General features: G+C 38.9%; 2 protein-coding genes and 2 long non-coding RNA genes across 8 annotated transcripts in view; 1 reads left to right on the forward strand and 3 right to left on the reverse strand.

Moving 5' to 3' along the window:
• rigi (RNA sensor RIG-I) overlaps positions 1 to 7,208 on the reverse strand; it is a 31,518-nt gene extending 24,310 nt beyond the window's left edge. Inside the window, exons 1-3 of the mRNA XM_029754686.1 lie at positions 6,900 to 7,208; positions 2,667 to 2,798; positions 2,398 to 2,579 (exon numbers count right to left, since the gene is read on the reverse strand). Of these exons, the coding sequence (XP_029610546.1) occupies positions 2,398 to 2,579; positions 2,667 to 2,798; positions 6,900 to 7,005 (420 nt within the window). The 5' untranslated portion in view covers positions 7,006 to 7,208. The remainder of the gene's footprint in view (positions 1 to 2,397; positions 2,580 to 2,666; positions 2,799 to 6,899) is intronic.
• Positions 3,814 to 4,476, reverse strand: LOC115194766 (uncharacterized). Its single transcript, XR_003878480.1, has 2 exons — positions 4,399 to 4,476; positions 3,814 to 4,148 (listed from the first exon to the last, which is right to left on the reverse strand). It is a non-coding gene; the product is annotated as an uncharacterized LOC115194766 (long non-coding RNA).
• Positions 7,209 to 8,379: 1,171 nt separating the features above from the next.
• Positions 8,380 to 12,793, reverse strand: LOC115194765 (uncharacterized). 4 transcript variants are annotated; one of them, XR_003878477.1, is made up of 5 exons: positions 12,301 to 12,793; positions 11,369 to 11,601; positions 10,739 to 10,894; positions 8,976 to 10,621; positions 8,380 to 8,860 (listed from the first exon to the last, which is right to left on the reverse strand). It is a non-coding gene; the product is annotated as an uncharacterized LOC115194765 (long non-coding RNA). The 4 variants fall into 4 exon arrangements; XR_003878476.1 differs by having other exon boundaries at positions 8,380 to 8,816; positions 8,861 to 10,621; XR_003878479.1 differs by having other exon boundaries at positions 8,380 to 8,715; positions 8,817 to 10,621.
• Positions 12,794 to 12,808: 15 nt separating this feature from the next.
• Positions 12,809 to 17,454, forward strand: LOC115194764 (small integral membrane protein 27). 2 transcript variants are annotated; one of them, XM_029754688.1, is made up of 3 exons: positions 12,809 to 13,216; positions 15,827 to 15,958; positions 17,203 to 17,454. In XM_029754688.1, the coding sequence occupies exons 1-2, from the start codon at positions 13,172 to 13,174 to the stop codon at positions 15,932 to 15,934; spliced, it is 153 nt and encodes a 50-aa protein (XP_029610548.1). In that variant the 5' UTR covers positions 12,809 to 13,171; the 3' UTR covers positions 15,935 to 15,958; positions 17,203 to 17,454. The 2 variants fall into 2 exon arrangements, with proteins under 2 accessions (XP_029610548.1, XP_029610547.1); XM_029754687.1 differs by having other exon boundaries at positions 17,218 to 17,454.
• Positions 17,455 to 17,500: the final 46 nt, after the last annotated feature.

Below are 17,500 nucleotides of genomic sequence, written 5' to 3' on the forward strand. Positions count from 1 at the left end.
GCTAAGGAATGCTCTAACCCTCTACTACTACTACAATATTACAGCTAAGGAATGCTCTAACCCTCTACTACTACTACAATATTACAGCTAAGGAATGCTCTAACCCTCCACTACTACTACATATTTACAGCTAAGGAATGCTCTAACCCTCTACTACTACTACAATATTACAGCTAAGGAATGCTCTAACCCTCCACTACTACTACAATATTACAGCTAAGGAATGCTCTAACCCTCCACTACTACTACAATATTACAGCTAAGGAATGCTCTAACCCTCTACTACTACTACAATATTACAGCTAAGGAATGCTCTAACCCTCTACTACTACTACAATATTACAGCTAAGGAATGCTCTAACCCTCTACTACTACTACAATATTACAGCTAAGGAATGCTCTAACCCTCTACTACTACTACAATATTACAGCTAAGGAATGCTCTAACCCTCTACTACTACTACAATATTACAGCTAAGGAATGCTCTAACCCTCTACTACAACAACAATATTACAGCTAAGGAATGCTATAACCCTCTACTACTACTAATATTAATACTATATAAACAGTATATTATAACTATATTATGACTATATAACTAGTATAGTATGGCTACATTAATACTATATAACTAGTATGTTATGACTATATTAATACTATATAACTAGAATATTATGACTATATAACTAGTATATTATGACTACATTAATACTATATAACTAGTATAGTATGGCTACATTAATACTATATAACTAGTATAGTATGACTATATTAACACTATATAACTAGTATATTATGACGATATAACTACTATATTATGACTACATTAATACTATATAACTAGTATATTAGAACTATATTAATACTATATAACTAGTATATTATAATTATATTAATACAATATAACTAGTATATTATGACTATATTAATACTATATAACTAGTATATTATGACTATATTAATACTATATAACTAGTATATTATAACTATATTAATACTATATAACTAGTATATTATGACTATATAACTAGTATATTATGACTATATAACTAGTATATTATAACTATATTAATACTATATAACTAGTATATTATGACTATATTAATACTATATAACTTGTATATTATGACTATATAACTAGTATATTATAACTATATTAATACTATATAGCTAGTATATTATAACTATATTAATAGTATATAACTAGTATATTATGACTATATAACTAGTATATTATAACTATATTAATATTATATAACTAGTATATTATGACTATATTAATACTATATAACTAGTATATTATAACTACATTAATACTATTTAACAAGTATATTATGACTATATTAATACTATGTAACTAGTATATTATAACTATATTAATACTATATAACTAGTATATTATGACTACATAACTAGTATATTATAACTATATTAATATTATATAACTAGTATATTATGACTATAGTAATACTATATAACTAGTATATTATGACTATATAACTAGTATATTATAACTATATTAATACTATATAACTAGTATATTATGACTATATAACTAGTATATTATGACTATATAACTAGTATATTATAACTATATTAATACTATATAACTAGTATATTATAACTATATTAATACTATATAACTAGTATATTATGACTATATTAATACTATATAACTAGTATATTATGACTATATAACTAGTATATTATAACTATATTAATACTATATAACTAGTATATTATAACTATATTAATACTATATAACTAGTATATTATAACTATATTAATACTATATATCTAGTATATTATGACTATAAAACTAGTATATTGTAACTATATTAATATTATATAACTAGTATATTATGACTATATAAATACTATATAACTAGTATATTATAACTACATTAATACTATATAACTAGTATATTATGACTATATTAATACTATGTAACTAGTATATTATAACTATATTAATACTATATAACTAGTAAATTATGACTATATAACTAGTATATTATGAATATATTAATACTATATAACTAGTATATTATGACTATATTAATACTATATAACTAGTATATTATGACTATATAACTAGTATATTATAACTACATTAATACTATATAACTAGTATATTATGACTATATTAATACTATATAACTAGTATATTATAACTATATTAATACTATATAACTAGTATATTATGACTATATAACTAGTATATTATGAATATATTAATACTATATAACTACTATATTATGACTATATAACTAGTATATTATGAATATATTAATACTATATAACTAGTATATTATGACTATATTAATACTATATAACTAGTATATTATGACTATATAACTAGTATATTATAACTATATTAATACTGTATAACTCACTGCCTGTATCTCTTCACACTCTCTCTTTCTGAGACAATCTCCCAGGTGGCGCAGCAGGTCTCTGGGTTTGATCATTTTGGTGAAGCTGGGTTCTATCCTTTCCAGAAGCACTCTGTGTATCTTGGTGCTCTCCAGGATCTGAAAGTCCCACTTCTTCAGGGCCTCACACAGACCCTTATAGTCTAGAGACAACAACAATAACAACAATATCAAGCAGGGCCTGGTACCATCCCAGTTCGTCCAGGAGACACACACAGACACACACCTACCTTCTGCGTCCAGGGCGTCTAGCAGGGCCTGGTACCATCCCAGTTCTTCCAGGAGACACACCTGGTCTAGAAACACCTGGGCTGCTGACGTCACAGACTTACTCTCCTCTGATAGGATCCTCTCTGCAACCTCTGGAACGCGGAACACAAAAGGTTCATTTCAGGAGAAGAGGAAGAGGAGAGGAAGAGGAAGAAGAGAGGAAGAGGAAAGATAACCTAGCGGCTAAGAGCTCACTTGAAAGCAAGGCAGGTAACCCTAATTGCTGCTGTAAGTCGCTGTGTCTGCTAAATGACTACAATGTAGGTCTACATGTGAAACGAGAGGGAGAGGAGAGACCGTAAAGCGGAATAAGGACAGAAAAGTTAGAATTGCTGTACATTGACACTTTCTAGTGGTGTAAAGATGGAAGTGACGGTGTTGTGCCGAAAAAGCTCCCCCCTCTGCCAGAATCCTCCCCTCCCCCCTCCCCTCCCCCTCCCCTCCCCCTGCCAGAATCCTCCCCTCCCCCCCCCCTCCCCCTGCCCTCCCCCTGCCCTCCCCCTGCCAGAATCCTCCCCTCCCCCTGCCAGAATCCTCCCCTCCCCCTGCCAGAATCCTCCCCTCCCCCTCCCCTCCCCCTGCCAGAACCCTCCCCTCCCCCTCCCCTCCCCCTGCCAGAATCCTCCCCTCCCCCTCCCCTCCCCCTGCCAGAATCCTCCCCTCCCCCTCCCCTCCCCCTGCCAGAATCCTCCCCTCCCCCTCCCCTCCCCCTGCCAGAATCCCCTCCCCCTCCCCTCCCCCTGCCAGAATCCTCCCCCCCCTGCCAGAATCCTCCCCTCCCCCTGCCTGCCAGAATCCTCCCCTCCCCCTGCCAGAATCCTCCCCTCCCCCTGCCAGAATCTTCCCCTCCCACTTCTAAGGAAATTAGAAAGGGGGAGGATTTCTGCAAGGCTATTTTCTTGCCTGACGAAATCCCCCCCCCCCCTTCTATTTTGGGACTGCAAGGCCTGGCACACGTCATAATCATTTTTTGGTGACCTATCATACCCTTTGATGTGTACCACAGGAAGTATTAGACTCTAGTCACAAAAGGAAGTGGTTATTTCAGTAATAATAGGTTTCAGAGCCCTCTACTGTTCTCTCCCATCCCGTCCTGCTTTTCCCACATTTTTTTTTATTTACACTTTTTCTGTCTTAGTTTTTAAGAATGTAGGTACAGTAGTAATAATAAAATAATAATAACAATAATAAATTTAAAATGTGTACTCTGGGCGAAAAAGAAAGTTCAAATATATAAGTCAACATAAGTGCATATCCATAATCACATTAAACTGTTATAATAATAGAAAAAAATAATAATAGTATAATAGTATAAGAAACAAAACTAGGACTGAATGTGCCTCTGTGAAGAATCCCCTCCCCAATAGGTCCCTTCGCCCTCAATAGGACACCCCCAGCACCTCCACCATCCCCATCAACCCTCAATAGGACACCCCCAGCACCTCCACCCCCAGCACCTCCATCAGCCCTCAATAGGACACCCCCAGCACCTCCACCATCCCCTCAATAGGACACCCCCAGCACCTCCACCATCCCCATCAACCCTCAATAGGACACCCCCAGCACCTCCACCATCCCCATCAACCCTCAATAGGACACCCCCAGCACCTCCACCATCCCCATCAACCCTCAATAGGACACCCCCAGCACCTCCACCATCCCCATCAACCCTCAATAGGACACCCCCAGCACCTCCACCATCCCCATCAACCCTCAATAGGACTCTCCCAGCACCTCCACCATCCCCATCAGCCCTCAATAGGACACCCCCAGCACCTCCACCTCCATCAACCTCCCCCCACCCCCCCACCCCTCAACCACAAAACACAATAACGACAATAATAATAGAAATGAAAATACTAAAAATATATACCAAGATATATATATATATATACCTGTACAGTACATAAACATATTGACAGGACACTCAACTTATCTCTTTTCCTACATTAGATGTGCAGGTGACATTTCCACCTGGATGACATCACATAACCAGCAAGACGGAGATGCTCTTCATCCGAGGGAACACCCGCCCATTCTCATTGTTACATCATTAGCATTGTTACATCATTCTCATTGTTACATCATCCCAGGTGATCAAACGTCGTTTACATTCCAGCCCTAAGGAACACCCGCCCATTCTCATATCATCCCAGGTGATCAAACGTCGTTTACATTCCAGCCCTAAGGAACACCCGCCCATTCTCATATCATCCCAGGTGATCACACGTCGTTTACATTCTATCCTTTGTCAGCTCCAGATCTGACTACTTCAACTCCCACCTAAGGTGATATGGCTGAACTGCTATGAACAACATACTGTATATAATCAACATCACAGATGATAAAGAATGTAATGATACGTTTGTATTTACACACGTGTTTTCCAAAACAATACAATAAACGCGGCTTTGTGGAGGAAAATATGTATATGTGCTGTTGTCTAACTAAGAACTAAGAAATACATACATAACACAGAATATACAGGTGACCACATACACGTGTGTAAAATGTGTGTGTGCCCTATGTGTGTATAATATGTGTGAATGTATGTGTGTGTAATGTGTGTGTCTGTCTGTCTAAACTTTAAAGGTTATTGCTGCCATCCCCCCAAAAAAGGTCTCTGTTCCAGAAAGTGATTTGTCATTTTATATCTTATTATGCAAAGATCGACATTTGTATTTCCTATTTAATGTTTGTTAAAACAAACTTAACTTTCTGTGATGTGTTGTGTTATTGTCTGATACTATTTCTGTATTATCTTCATTTTCTTAAACATTACAAAATGTTTCTAAAATAAATGTTTGTTTCTTTATACTCACCTTCAAATTTCCTTAATTTTGTAGTTTAGAGTCAAGTACTTTCTGTGGCACACATCAGAGTCAAATACTTTCTATAGAACAAACTTCACATCAGGATAGGCAACCGAAATTAATAATTAATGTATCTGTGTTATATTAAAACATAGAGGAGGGAGTCAAACGTAGGCAAGAAATAAACATTTCAGAACAACGACTAGTCCAATAAGACATGGGAGAGATGACGAATTTTGGCAAAGAGATTTATTTATAGACTAATACACTTGAAAACAAATAGCCAAACCGAAAACTGCAGATATTACTAGTGTCTCCCCCCGCGATCAAAGCGACATATAAAATAAAATGAAACGCAGCCGAACCATAAACAGAAATCTCAAATAGCAGGCAGGTCGCAGCAATGAAGAATTGAATGCGTGCGCGTTCACGCAAATCGCTGCAATGAAGATATTGAATGCGTGCGCGTTCACGCAAATCGTTGCAATGAAGATATTGAATGCGTGCGCGGTCACGCGAAGGGTGGTGGGGGGTCTGTCTGTCGGGCGGTAGGTCGCTTTATGGCACTACCACACCTGTCATTTCAGTCATTTCTATACATGCAAAACATTTGTCAGCGTGAGACAGAAATGAAAACAAAAATCATGTAATCAAAAGGCTGACCGTCGATATGAAACAACCGTATAGACTACCGTTAGTAGGTAAAACAACCGTATAGACTACCGTTAGTAGCTAAAACAACCGTATAGACTACCGTTAGTAGCTAAAACAACCGTATAGACTACCGTTAGTAGCTAAAACAACCGTATAGACTACCGTTAGTAGCTAAAACAACCGTATAGACTACCGTTAGTAGCTAAAACAACCGTATAGGCTACCGTTAGTAGCTAAAACAACCGTATAGGCTACCGTTAGTAGCTAAAACAACCGTATAGACTACCGTTAGTAGCTAAAACAACCGTATAGACTACCGTTAGTAGCTAAAACAACCGTATAGACTACCGTTAGTAGCTAAAACAACCGTATAGACTACCGTTAGTAGCTAAAACAACCGTATAGACTACCGTTAGTAGCTAAAACAACCGTATTGACTACCGTTAGTAGCTAAAACAACCGTATAGACTACCGTTAGTAGCTAAAACAACCGTATAGACTACCGTTAGTAGCTAAAACAACCGTATTGACTACCGTTAGTAGCTAAAACAACCGTATTGACTACCGTTAGTAGCTAAAACAACAACAGGATAACAAAGGTGAAACAACCGTATAGACTACCGTTAGTAGGTAAAGTAACTTTACAGACTACCGTTAGTAGGTAAAGTAACTTTACAGACTACCGTTAGTAGGTAAAGTAACAAAGCGAAATTATACATACTGTACCTGGTTGCAGGTAAGTTGTCATGAAGCCTTTGACGTAAGACGGTCGCAAAATATAAATCAGGTATTCACTACACCTCTTTAGATTGAGCTTCTCAGACTCATACATGATCGATGAAATGATCGATTAACTGACAGCAGAGAGATATTGACTATGTCTCTTGCATTAAAGCTGACAGCTGCTCGACGTGTATAGTGGTGTAGTCTTCCGTGATATTGGTCGCACTGATTCAGCTGATCTCCTATACATGTCAGTGGAAACCGCGCCTCACGTCTCGCCAGCCTGAAGAAACGAAACCGAAACTTCCCGAGTCACAATAAAACGAAACGCCTGCCTCAGTAAAAGTCCCTAGAGGTGGTAGGGGTAGTTAAACCCATAAACCCACTAGCGAGGGCAACATAAACCCACTAGCGAGGGCAACACAACAACAAAAAAGGACCAAAGATCAGTCTCTATGGTCGTGGTGAACTAATAATCTATGCCAAATAACATTCAGTATATACCACACAAGATAGATTAAATTGATCAATAGAGGTACTGCATCAATGAAATAGCAGAGCGTAGGAATGAAAAGACTGACAGATGATCAAGTGACTTACCATTATATGACTTGTAATGATAATAGTTTATTGATCATGACTCAAATGATGAAATAATGCTCAATACCATTACATTAATAAAACATTTTATTAAGGAAGAATTCCCTGTGACAAATTTATTATACAATATTATGCAAAGCAGCATCTTGTCATAACACCATAATCATCTCAAAAACAGTAACCCGGATGATGTCCCAAATAGCACCCCCAAGTGCACTACTTTTGACCGTGACCTATAAGGGTTCCATTTTCGGACACATGGCGAACCTTGTGGGTCTTTGAGGCAAATGTGTTTCCTTGTGAGAAGAGGGAACAATGCACAGAATTTTAGGACTCTAGGCCTTCATTACAAGACCGTTTCCTTTGTTGTCCATTTAGTCCTAAATCCAGTAGTTTAAACACTCCAAACAGCCGACCCGACCGCTCGGCGGCGTCTGCATGGTCCTAAAGCAACACCTTTTCCTTGTTGTGTATCACATTCCAAATATAAAGCTGGGGTGGAGAGGACAAAAATGCAATTTCAGAATGTGGTGGTGGTGGTGATGACATATATTTCAGACTAGTGTATTGCAATTCATTTAGTAATTGACTTAATATCAGTAAAATATCTTTTGAGTTGTAAATAGGGAAACAACAACAAGTCCCAGACAGTTCACAATAGAACATACCGGAGGAGGCATCGTTTACTAACTAAACTATTAGCATCATCTGGTGACCAGTGTTTGGAATACCTTGATTACTGGCATCAGTGTTTGGAATACCTTGATTACTGGCATCATCTGGTCACCACCAGTGTTTGGAATACCTTGATTACTGGCATCAGTGTTTGGAATACCTTGATTACTGGCATCAGTGTTTGGAATACCTTGATTAATGGCATCAGTGTTTGGAATACCTTGATTACTGGCATCAGTGTTTGGAATACCTTGATTACTGGCATCATCTGGTGACCAGTGTTTGGAATACCTTGATTACTGGCATCGTCTGGTGACCATCAGTGTTTGGAATACCTTGATTACTGGCATCATCTGGTGACCACCAGTGTTTGGAATACCTTGATTACTGGCATCATCTGGTGACCACCAGTGTTTGGAATACCTTGATTACTGGCATCATCTGGTGACCACCAGTGTTTGGAATACCTTGATTACTGGCATCATCTGGTGACCACCAGTGTTTGGAATACCTTGATTACTGGCATCATCAGTGTTTGGAATACCTTGATTACTGGCATCAGTGTTTGGAATACCTTGATTACTGGCATCATCTGGTGACCAGTGTTTGGAATACCTTGATTACTGGCATCAGTGTTTGGAATACCTTGATTACTGGCATCATATGGTGACCACCGGTGTTTGGAATACCTTGATTACTGGCATCATCTGGTGACCAGTGTTTGGAATACCTTGATTACTGGCATCAGTGTTTGGAATACCTTGATTACTGGCATCATATGGTGACCACCGGTGTTTGGAATACCTTGAGCTCGTTGACAAAACAGGACCACGGAACGCCGTTTCTCACACGAAGGTCCGCGGTGGGTCTGTGTTAATTATGCGGATATATTTCAGACATGTTTACAGCAGCGACTGACATCTATTGTCTTTCTGTTATAGTGTTTCTAAGTAGAAGCCGTATCGGCCAGGAAAACGTAATTGTTCTCACTATATGATGGAACATTCAGATGTCTGCCTGACTGTGGGGCTCTTAACCTGAATTCAGTAGGATTTTCTTGTGATCACAACAAAACTACGTATTTTGTTCAAATAGAGATATAATTAAATTGTGTTTTATTTGGAAAGATGGCTGAGAATACAACATTCCGTTTTCTGCCTGAGTGTACAGTACCGCCGTTTACTGCAATTTTCTGTATTATCTTGACCAGAAGAAATCTACTTATTTTACTCAACTAGAGACTGAAATAAATGGAGTTTCTTTGAAAAGATGGTCCTGTCTGACGTGGACTGTTTCCTCACCTTAATCTCATTGTGTTTAACGATGGTTGTTGCTGTTTTAAACCAGGTAACAACAACTGGAAACTATACAAGTAGCCTCTACTCAATTAGAGACTGAAATATATGGCGTTTCTTTGAAAAGATGGGCGTGGCTGACAACAATACATTAAGGGGAAAGGATCCACAGACACACAGACACACAGACACACAGACACACAGACACACAGACACACAGACACACAGACACACAGACACACAGCTCTTTATTTACACTGCTGGTTGCCATTGTTAACACAAATACAGGACATTGAATGCTTCCTGAATTGACTCAGTAAAGTAACATGAGTAGACCTACAGTAGCACAGCACAGCTCAGGTGTGTTAGTCAGATTACCCAGTGTCCACAGCAACACTATTGATTATCCTCTACCCCCAGTGTATGTGGAGTACTATGGTCTTAGCCATGTTCTCCCTCACTCCTCTCTTCCTCCCTTCCACTCCTACTTCCTGTTACCGACAATGACCTACTTCCTGCTGCCGTCTCTCTCTTTCCGTCCCTCCGACCCACCCTCCTCTTCCTAGATAGATTAGAGATAGATAGTCATATGAACAGAACAGCATAGTGTACACAGCATAATGTAACACTTCCTCGCCAGCTCTCCTCTCAAACAGTGCAGCAACTCAAGGTATAGTCCCAAATGGCAGCCTATTCCCTTCAGTGGACTACACAGTGGACTACACAGTGGACTACACAGTGGACTACACAGTGGACTACACAGTGGACTACACAGTGGACTACATAGGCAGTAGAGCATTAAATAGGGAATAGGCTGCCATATAGGATGCAGACAAAAAAAATATGATTTTATTGATTTATTTGACCAGGTCAGTTGACTGAGAACACATTCTCATTTACCCCAACGACCTCAACGATCTGGGGAATAGTTCCAGGGGAGAGGAGGGGGGGGGGGATGAATGAGCCAACTGGAAGCTCATTCCAACTCAGTCAAAAAGTAGTAACAAAACAATACCTCTTCCTCTGAGATGGAGGTGACAGAGAGGTCAGTGTCACTGGTTGATGATGTCATACCGTCCTCGTAGGTCGGCGGCCGGAGGGTCGTAGATGACCAGCTGGTCAAAGGCTTCCTTGGAGAGAGGAGAACGGGTGGAACTGATATGAGGGAGACACACAGGAGGGTTAGGAAGAGGATGTGTGTGCGCTCATCGGCAGCCTAGACTAACGGGATTGGTGGATTCAAATAAAGTATTTAAATGTCTGTGTGCTCACCAGCTCGTGGAGGAAGTGGTCCATCCTTGCCAGCTGGAAAGGGGTGGAGTTCATCCTGGATGACCCCACCCCCTCCCTATCACGGCGTGCGATTCGCGAGGTGATGATGCGTTGGACGATGTTGACCAATGAGCCGTGGAACATTGCCAGCTCCCACTGTAACCAAGGTTCAGAGGATAGGGATTTGATCATCCAACATTACTGCAAACCTTTTCTCTGAAAGACACTAGCTGCAGTAAAATTATTTGGTTGCAAAGCTTACTGGTCTGTCCTTCACCATAGAAATATAACTATTATTGTGGTGCATAATTGCCATGGTAAATTGGAACGTTCAGTCAATGAGCATTATGGCTAATCCACCTCTCCTGAATTAAACAAGCATAGAAAGAAAGTGGATGTGTCTTACACTGTCCAAATCTAAACACAACTGGCGACGCCACGTCATTTTCTAAACACAAGTTATTATCGACACGCCACCGCTACTGTAGCTAACAGAGTGTAGAAACAGTTACTAACTAACCAGTCAGCCAGACCATTCCAGACTGAATTAATCAATCATAATAGCGCTACTGTAGCTAACAGAGTGTAGAAACGGTTGCTAACTTGAACAATATAACAACAAAAAGTTACCTCTCATCTGTCCATCGATCCCTCCATCCTCTGGCCGGGGTAGAAGAGGTGTTCCCACCCTTTCCACCTTCGTCCTGACCGTCTCCTCTCCATCTCCTCCTTCTCTTTCGCTCTCCATGGTTACCACCTGCTCTGGTGGTCACCATGGCAGCTGCGATCAGGTTTTCTCCAGGTACAGGAGGTTTGAGAGTAAGGCTGGAGGAGAACGGCTGCTGACACAGCGGACACTGCACCTAGAGACAGGAGTAAGATAAAAGATCAGAGAAGAAAAACGTTATTCTAGAGCCTAGAGCTGGTAGGAAGGACTTCCTGAACACCTTATTTGGCACCCTATTCCCTATACTGCCCTACCAAGCAAAAAGGCAGTAAAAGCTCATTTGGTCAAAAATGAGTTGTCATTTTTGCTACATTAAATACATGCTTAATCATGTGGACAAGTATCCTGCCTCGTATTGTGTTTTGGAGAAAATGGGAGTCATGTTAGCAGAAACTGCATACAGTTACTGTGAAACCAAGGTAAATAAAAGCAATTTTTCTCAGCTCCACGCTATGAGCAGTTACTGCCTTTTTGCTTGGTAGGGCACTATAGTGTGCTGCTTTCGACCAGAGCCCTAGGAACAGGAGGAGCCCTCTTATTAAGACACCCTTTGTTGCAGTCTGTCTCGGCCAACTCGTCCCACAGACTCTAACACTCCCATCTGCCTAGACCGGTTCAACAACATGACTTACCTGGATACAGTGTCAGTTGATCCAACTCCCCAATTACATCACTTAAAAAAAAAAATGGAGCTGCCTAAAGTGTATGTAGGGCTGAGATGAATGTAGGTTAGCCTACTATGGGGATGTTGGGTCAACAACAATGTTACCAGTGATCTAGTCTTACGGCTTAGATATTTCCCTGTTTAGATACCTACGTTTTAAAGTTAATGTACCTGTTAGGATTCATATGTAGAGTGAAACGTGTCGGCTTCATCCACAAGATGTAGCAAATATCCTTCACAGCTGGGTAACGTGCTGCTTCCGTGTCTGTCCACACGTCGTCTCCAGTAGCCGAAGTTGAACGCTAGCTAACCATCCATGCCCTGGTTCGCTGCATCACTAGCGAGTTAGCTAGCACTAATAATAATACATCAATAAATAAAAAAATACAACTTTGATGTTGATTTATAGTTAACGTTAGATAGCTCGTCAGCTGACAGGCTAACCTAGCGGCTAGCTCATGAGTGTGTCTCTCTTCCTGCCCGGTTCACAGTTCAAAAACATCACAACACCGAATCCGTTAGTCTAGCTCATCAGCTAAACTATCTGACAACACTACGAATAATTCAGAAATAAATAATAGTAGAAATTGTAAACATATATGGTAGGATATCGGCGAGGTAGCAGACTGTTGTGAATCAGAAAGCAGAGCGCCATTGGCAACAAAGAGGATTCTGGGATACTTTCCGCAACCCTCTGGTTGCCAAGGAGATCAAATATACGTTTTTATGTCGATTCAATTGCATCCACTTTTGTTATTGTTGTTGGGTATAAACTGTTTAATCTTGTTTTATTAGTATTAAACGTCCACATCTCATCTATAAATGGGACAATTGTCATGTAATCATTTCTGGTGCTGGTAGCTGTTGTTATTGTATTTTTCTGTCCGTAATTCCGCCAGAAGGCGCCAGAGGGAAGCTATTGACTGGGGGACCGCTCCGTTGTGTACCGCGTTGTCATGGACATGGACACCAGCTAACCAGCTAACCAGCTAACCGCAGCTAAACTAAACCTGGTTTGAGTCCATTTCTACCAAAATTGAAGATGATAAACATCAGCAACCGAGCATTGGATAGACTCTACTCTGTTGTGAGTTAGTTTTTTTTATGTTCCCCGTAGCTGGTTGTTTTAGCCAACTGGTTGTGCTAGTTAGCTAACTAGCTAACTGCAAGGGGTAATACTTCCAAAATGTGAGCTAGGTCTACATTTCAATAACAAACAGTGACCTGCCCTATTTATCTACGCTGCAGTACATAGCTAATCACATAACTCCCAACTGAACGTATCCAGCCAGACAACATGTGGCCAATATACAGGGTTGGCTAGGTTACTTTCTAAGTGTAATCTGTTACCTGTCCACAATTATAATCAGTAATTTAATTTTTGGATTACCCAAACTCAGTAACGTAATCTGATTACATTCCGTTAGAAGATGACAAACGTATGTCACCAATTGAATGACATCGATTGCAGGATAAATCAATGTTAAAGTTTACATAGCTGACCATATATGGATGTTAAATGTAACTTTATGGGTTGGTTATGTAGGCTTCTTCTAACCCATCGCTTTATACTACATATAATAATATGATTAAATTATATCTTTACATTAAAAAAACAAAGTCTATCAGAATTCCAGTCATTCCAATAAATGTTATACCCCTTGATGTTCAAGAACAGGACTTGGAAATATGGAAGTATAGATAAGCCAAATTGTTTAACCTGAGCATAACCCCCAAAACTAAGGACTTATTAGCCAGCCTTACTCTGTTGTTTATGATTGTGTTGTCATGGAGGACTGATTGGGCTCATTGATTCCAGTTGAAAAATAAATGCTGTGCTCATGGAATGGCTTTGAGCACTACTGAAAAGGGCTATTTACATGTGATAAATGGATGCCATATGCTGCATTACTATAGGCCTATTGTTTACCTTTTAGTTGACGACTCTTTGATATCTTGATAATATGCAGATGTTTAAAGGGCAAATCCACAGATGGAACAATAATAAAATGGCCCGCCCCGCCTCTGTTTTGGTGAACAGCTGAGGGATTCGCCTGGAGAAATGTAACCACTTTCAGATTAATAGACAGAGCTATGGATACCAGGACTGACCATCCATGATATCAACATTATAGTTATAACCATGTTATGAGGCTATACAGGACTGACCATCCATGATATCAACATTATTGTTATTACCATGTTATGAGGCTATACAGGACTGACCATCCATGATATCAACATTATAGTTATAAACATGTTATGAGGCTATACAGGACTGACTATCCATGATATCAACATTATAGTTATAACCATGTTATGAGGCTATACAGTATTTGTTTACATGTACAATGTTTACAAACATTGTTGTTAAACAAGCTTATATTTGGGGTTCTGATGGAGTGTGACAGTTGAATTAAGATCATAAGGCATTTATAAGTTATATTCTTCAACAATCAATGGATATATGTCCAAAAATAGATGTAGTAACTACAGATTGCCCCTTTAAGTCTATTAAAAGTGTGTGAGTTTGAGCATGTGTCCATTAGGCCTATGGATGTATTTATATATCAGTATGAATTAGATTGAGCAATAAAAGCCACACTTTTATTCCATAGGCTGGGATCCGCACTATGCAGCTGTTGGAAAAGCATATTTTTCACTAGCTGTCCACTGGTTTCAAAACAATGATTTATAGGCAGCTTAAACTTCTTGAATTAAACCATTATTGGGTTCAAATACACATTTAGATTTGTGAACAGCTCTATGTAGATATCAATAGTAAGTGATGTCCGTATCGCCGTAGACTACACCACTGCTGTCATCCTTTACCTCCAAGCGGTTATTCAAGTTGGATAATCTTTGGATGCCGACAGCAGTTGCACCATTGGAAGACATAGCTTGGACTGTAGCCTACAAAAGCCTTTTCCTGCTCTTTTCCCACAATCCATCAAACCCATTTGTTGTGTCATCATAATGGTCTCTGTCATCATAATGGTCTCTGACATCATAATGTTCTCTGACATCACAGTGGTCTCTGACATCACAGTGGTCTCTGACATCATAATGGTCTCTGACTTGTGGTCAGACTCACCCAGGTGCAACAAACTTAAACTTGTGCCTTTTTTCAATGCTGATTTGAATGTCATTGAGAATGTTTTTTTTCTTTTTTTCGCAAACATCCTTTCTGAATTTAAAAGTAATCCTGAAAGTAATAAATCTAGTTTTTCAAAAGTATCTGTAATCTGATTACAATATTTTAACTGGTAACGTAACGGATTACAGTTACCGTTTTTTAAAATCCGCAATATGTTTGAAAACGTTGTGAGTTTAGCTAACTATCCTGGATGACAGCTAGCTAACGTTAGCTAGCAGGCAGTTTCAGCACTGGCCAAAGTGGCCAGCTCCCTGCCTCACACACACACACACACACACACACACACACACACACACACACACACACACACACACACACACACACACACACACACACACACACACACACACACACTCACACACAGTGTCAGTACCATAGCTAGCTAGCTAACTTCTATGTCATCGTAACAATTTAGAAGTTAACCCCTGTAAACATAAGAGAGAGTACATTTAAATATTGTATGCCTTTTTTGTTATTTAACCTATAAGTCTGTAAACACACTTAGGAAGTTGCTATAAATATTGTGTTGTTTGTTTCCAGCTCCTCCTGGCCGTAGTGGTATTGTCGTGGACCTACGTCATCTATGGGAGTAGAATAGCAGCACAGAGACAGTTGGAGAAGAGACTCAACGTCAAACTACACAACTAAAGCACCAGCGGCACTAGCTCAACAGTAAGATTACCCCGACTCAGACTCAGAACACTAACTAACAACTACACTACTAACAGCAAGATTACCCCGACTCAGACTCAGAACACTAACAGCTACACTACTAACAGCAAGATTACCCCGACTCAGACTCAGAACACTAACTAACAACTACACTACTAACAGTAAGTTAACTCAGAACACTAACTAACAACTAAACTACTAACAGTAAGTTAACTCAGAACACTAACAACTAAACTAGTAACAGTAAGTTAACTCAGAACACTAACTAACAACTAAACTAGTAACAGTAAGTTAACTCAGAACACTAACTAACAGCTAAACTAGTAACAGTAAGTTAACTCAGGACACTAACAACTAAACTAGTAACAGTAAGTTAACTCAGAACACTAACTAACAACTAAACTACTAACAGTAAGTTAACTCAGGACACTAACAACTAAACTAGTAACAGTAAGTTAACTCAGGACACTAACTAACAACTAAACTACTAACAGCAAGTTAACTCAGGACACTAACAACTAAACTAGTAACAGTAAGTTAACTCAGAACACTAACTAACAACTAAACTACTAACAGCAAGTTAACTCAGGACACTAACAACTAAACTAGTAACAGTAAGTTAACTCAGAACACTAACAACTAAACTAGTAACAGCAAGTTAACTCAGAACACTAACAACTAAACTAGTAACAGCAAGTTAACTCAGAACACTAACAACTAAACTAGTAACAGTAAGTTAACTCAGAACACTAACTAACAACTAAACTAGTAACAGTAAGTTAACTCAGAACACTAACTAACAACTAAACTAGTAACAGTAAGTTAACTCAGAACACTAACTAACAACTAAACTAGTAACAGTAAGTTAACTCAGAACACTAACTAACAACTAAACTAGTAACAGTAAGTTAACTGTAACTCCAAACTAAACCGCTGCAGTAGCATTAGGCTACTGAACTCCTACGGTAAGGTGTAACCCAATCTCTACCTGGACACTCTCTCCTTACCAAATTATGTTCTTATTCTCTGAGGATATCCTCTGTCTTTTCATTACTTTTGCCATGTCTACGTTCTGAATATTTCTGTTGTCATCCCAGCTAATAAGATGTGAATGTTTTTGTTTGTTTGTGCGCGTGTTTTTTTATGAATATTCTACACATGTATTTTTTTATAACTGCCCTCTGTCGATTTATAACTTCACAAAACAATGAATTAAACATATCAATCCCTCATTTCCCCCACAGCTAAAGTCTTCAGTTATAAATACCGTGGACATTCCCAAGACAAAAGTCAAGGACCCTGGACCAGTCTCCATCCCATTGCCTACTATGATGAAGTCTGTCTTTACTGACCAGATGCTCTTTCAGACTCATTTATACACCACCATGCTGAATGCTTCTTCTTTTTTTACCATGTTAGTTTGTCTTAGATTTGAGTAACATTTTTAATATTGTGCAAAAATGATTTTTATTAAAAAAAAGAACGAAAGTAAGAGATGCCAATAGTGTCTTTCCTTAATTAAAATCAAACCACTTCCTCTGT

Source organism: Salmo trutta, chromosome 5 (genome assembly GCF_901001165.1).
Source record: "Salmo trutta chromosome 5, fSalTru1.1, whole genome shotgun sequence".
NCBI classification, from domain to species: domain Eukaryota; kingdom Metazoa; phylum Chordata; class Actinopteri; order Salmoniformes; family Salmonidae; genus Salmo; species Salmo trutta.

Bases quoted from the DNA above. Each gene is read 5' to 3' on its own strand.
- LOC115194764 (XM_029754688.1), top strand. From the start codon at position 13,172: ATGATAAACATCAGCAACCGAGCATTGGATAGACTCTACTCTGTT. The intron at 13,217-15,826 runs GTGAGTTAGTTT...GTTTGTTTCCAG, and splicing joins TGGATAGACTCTACTCTGTT to CTCCTCCTGGCCGTAGTGGT.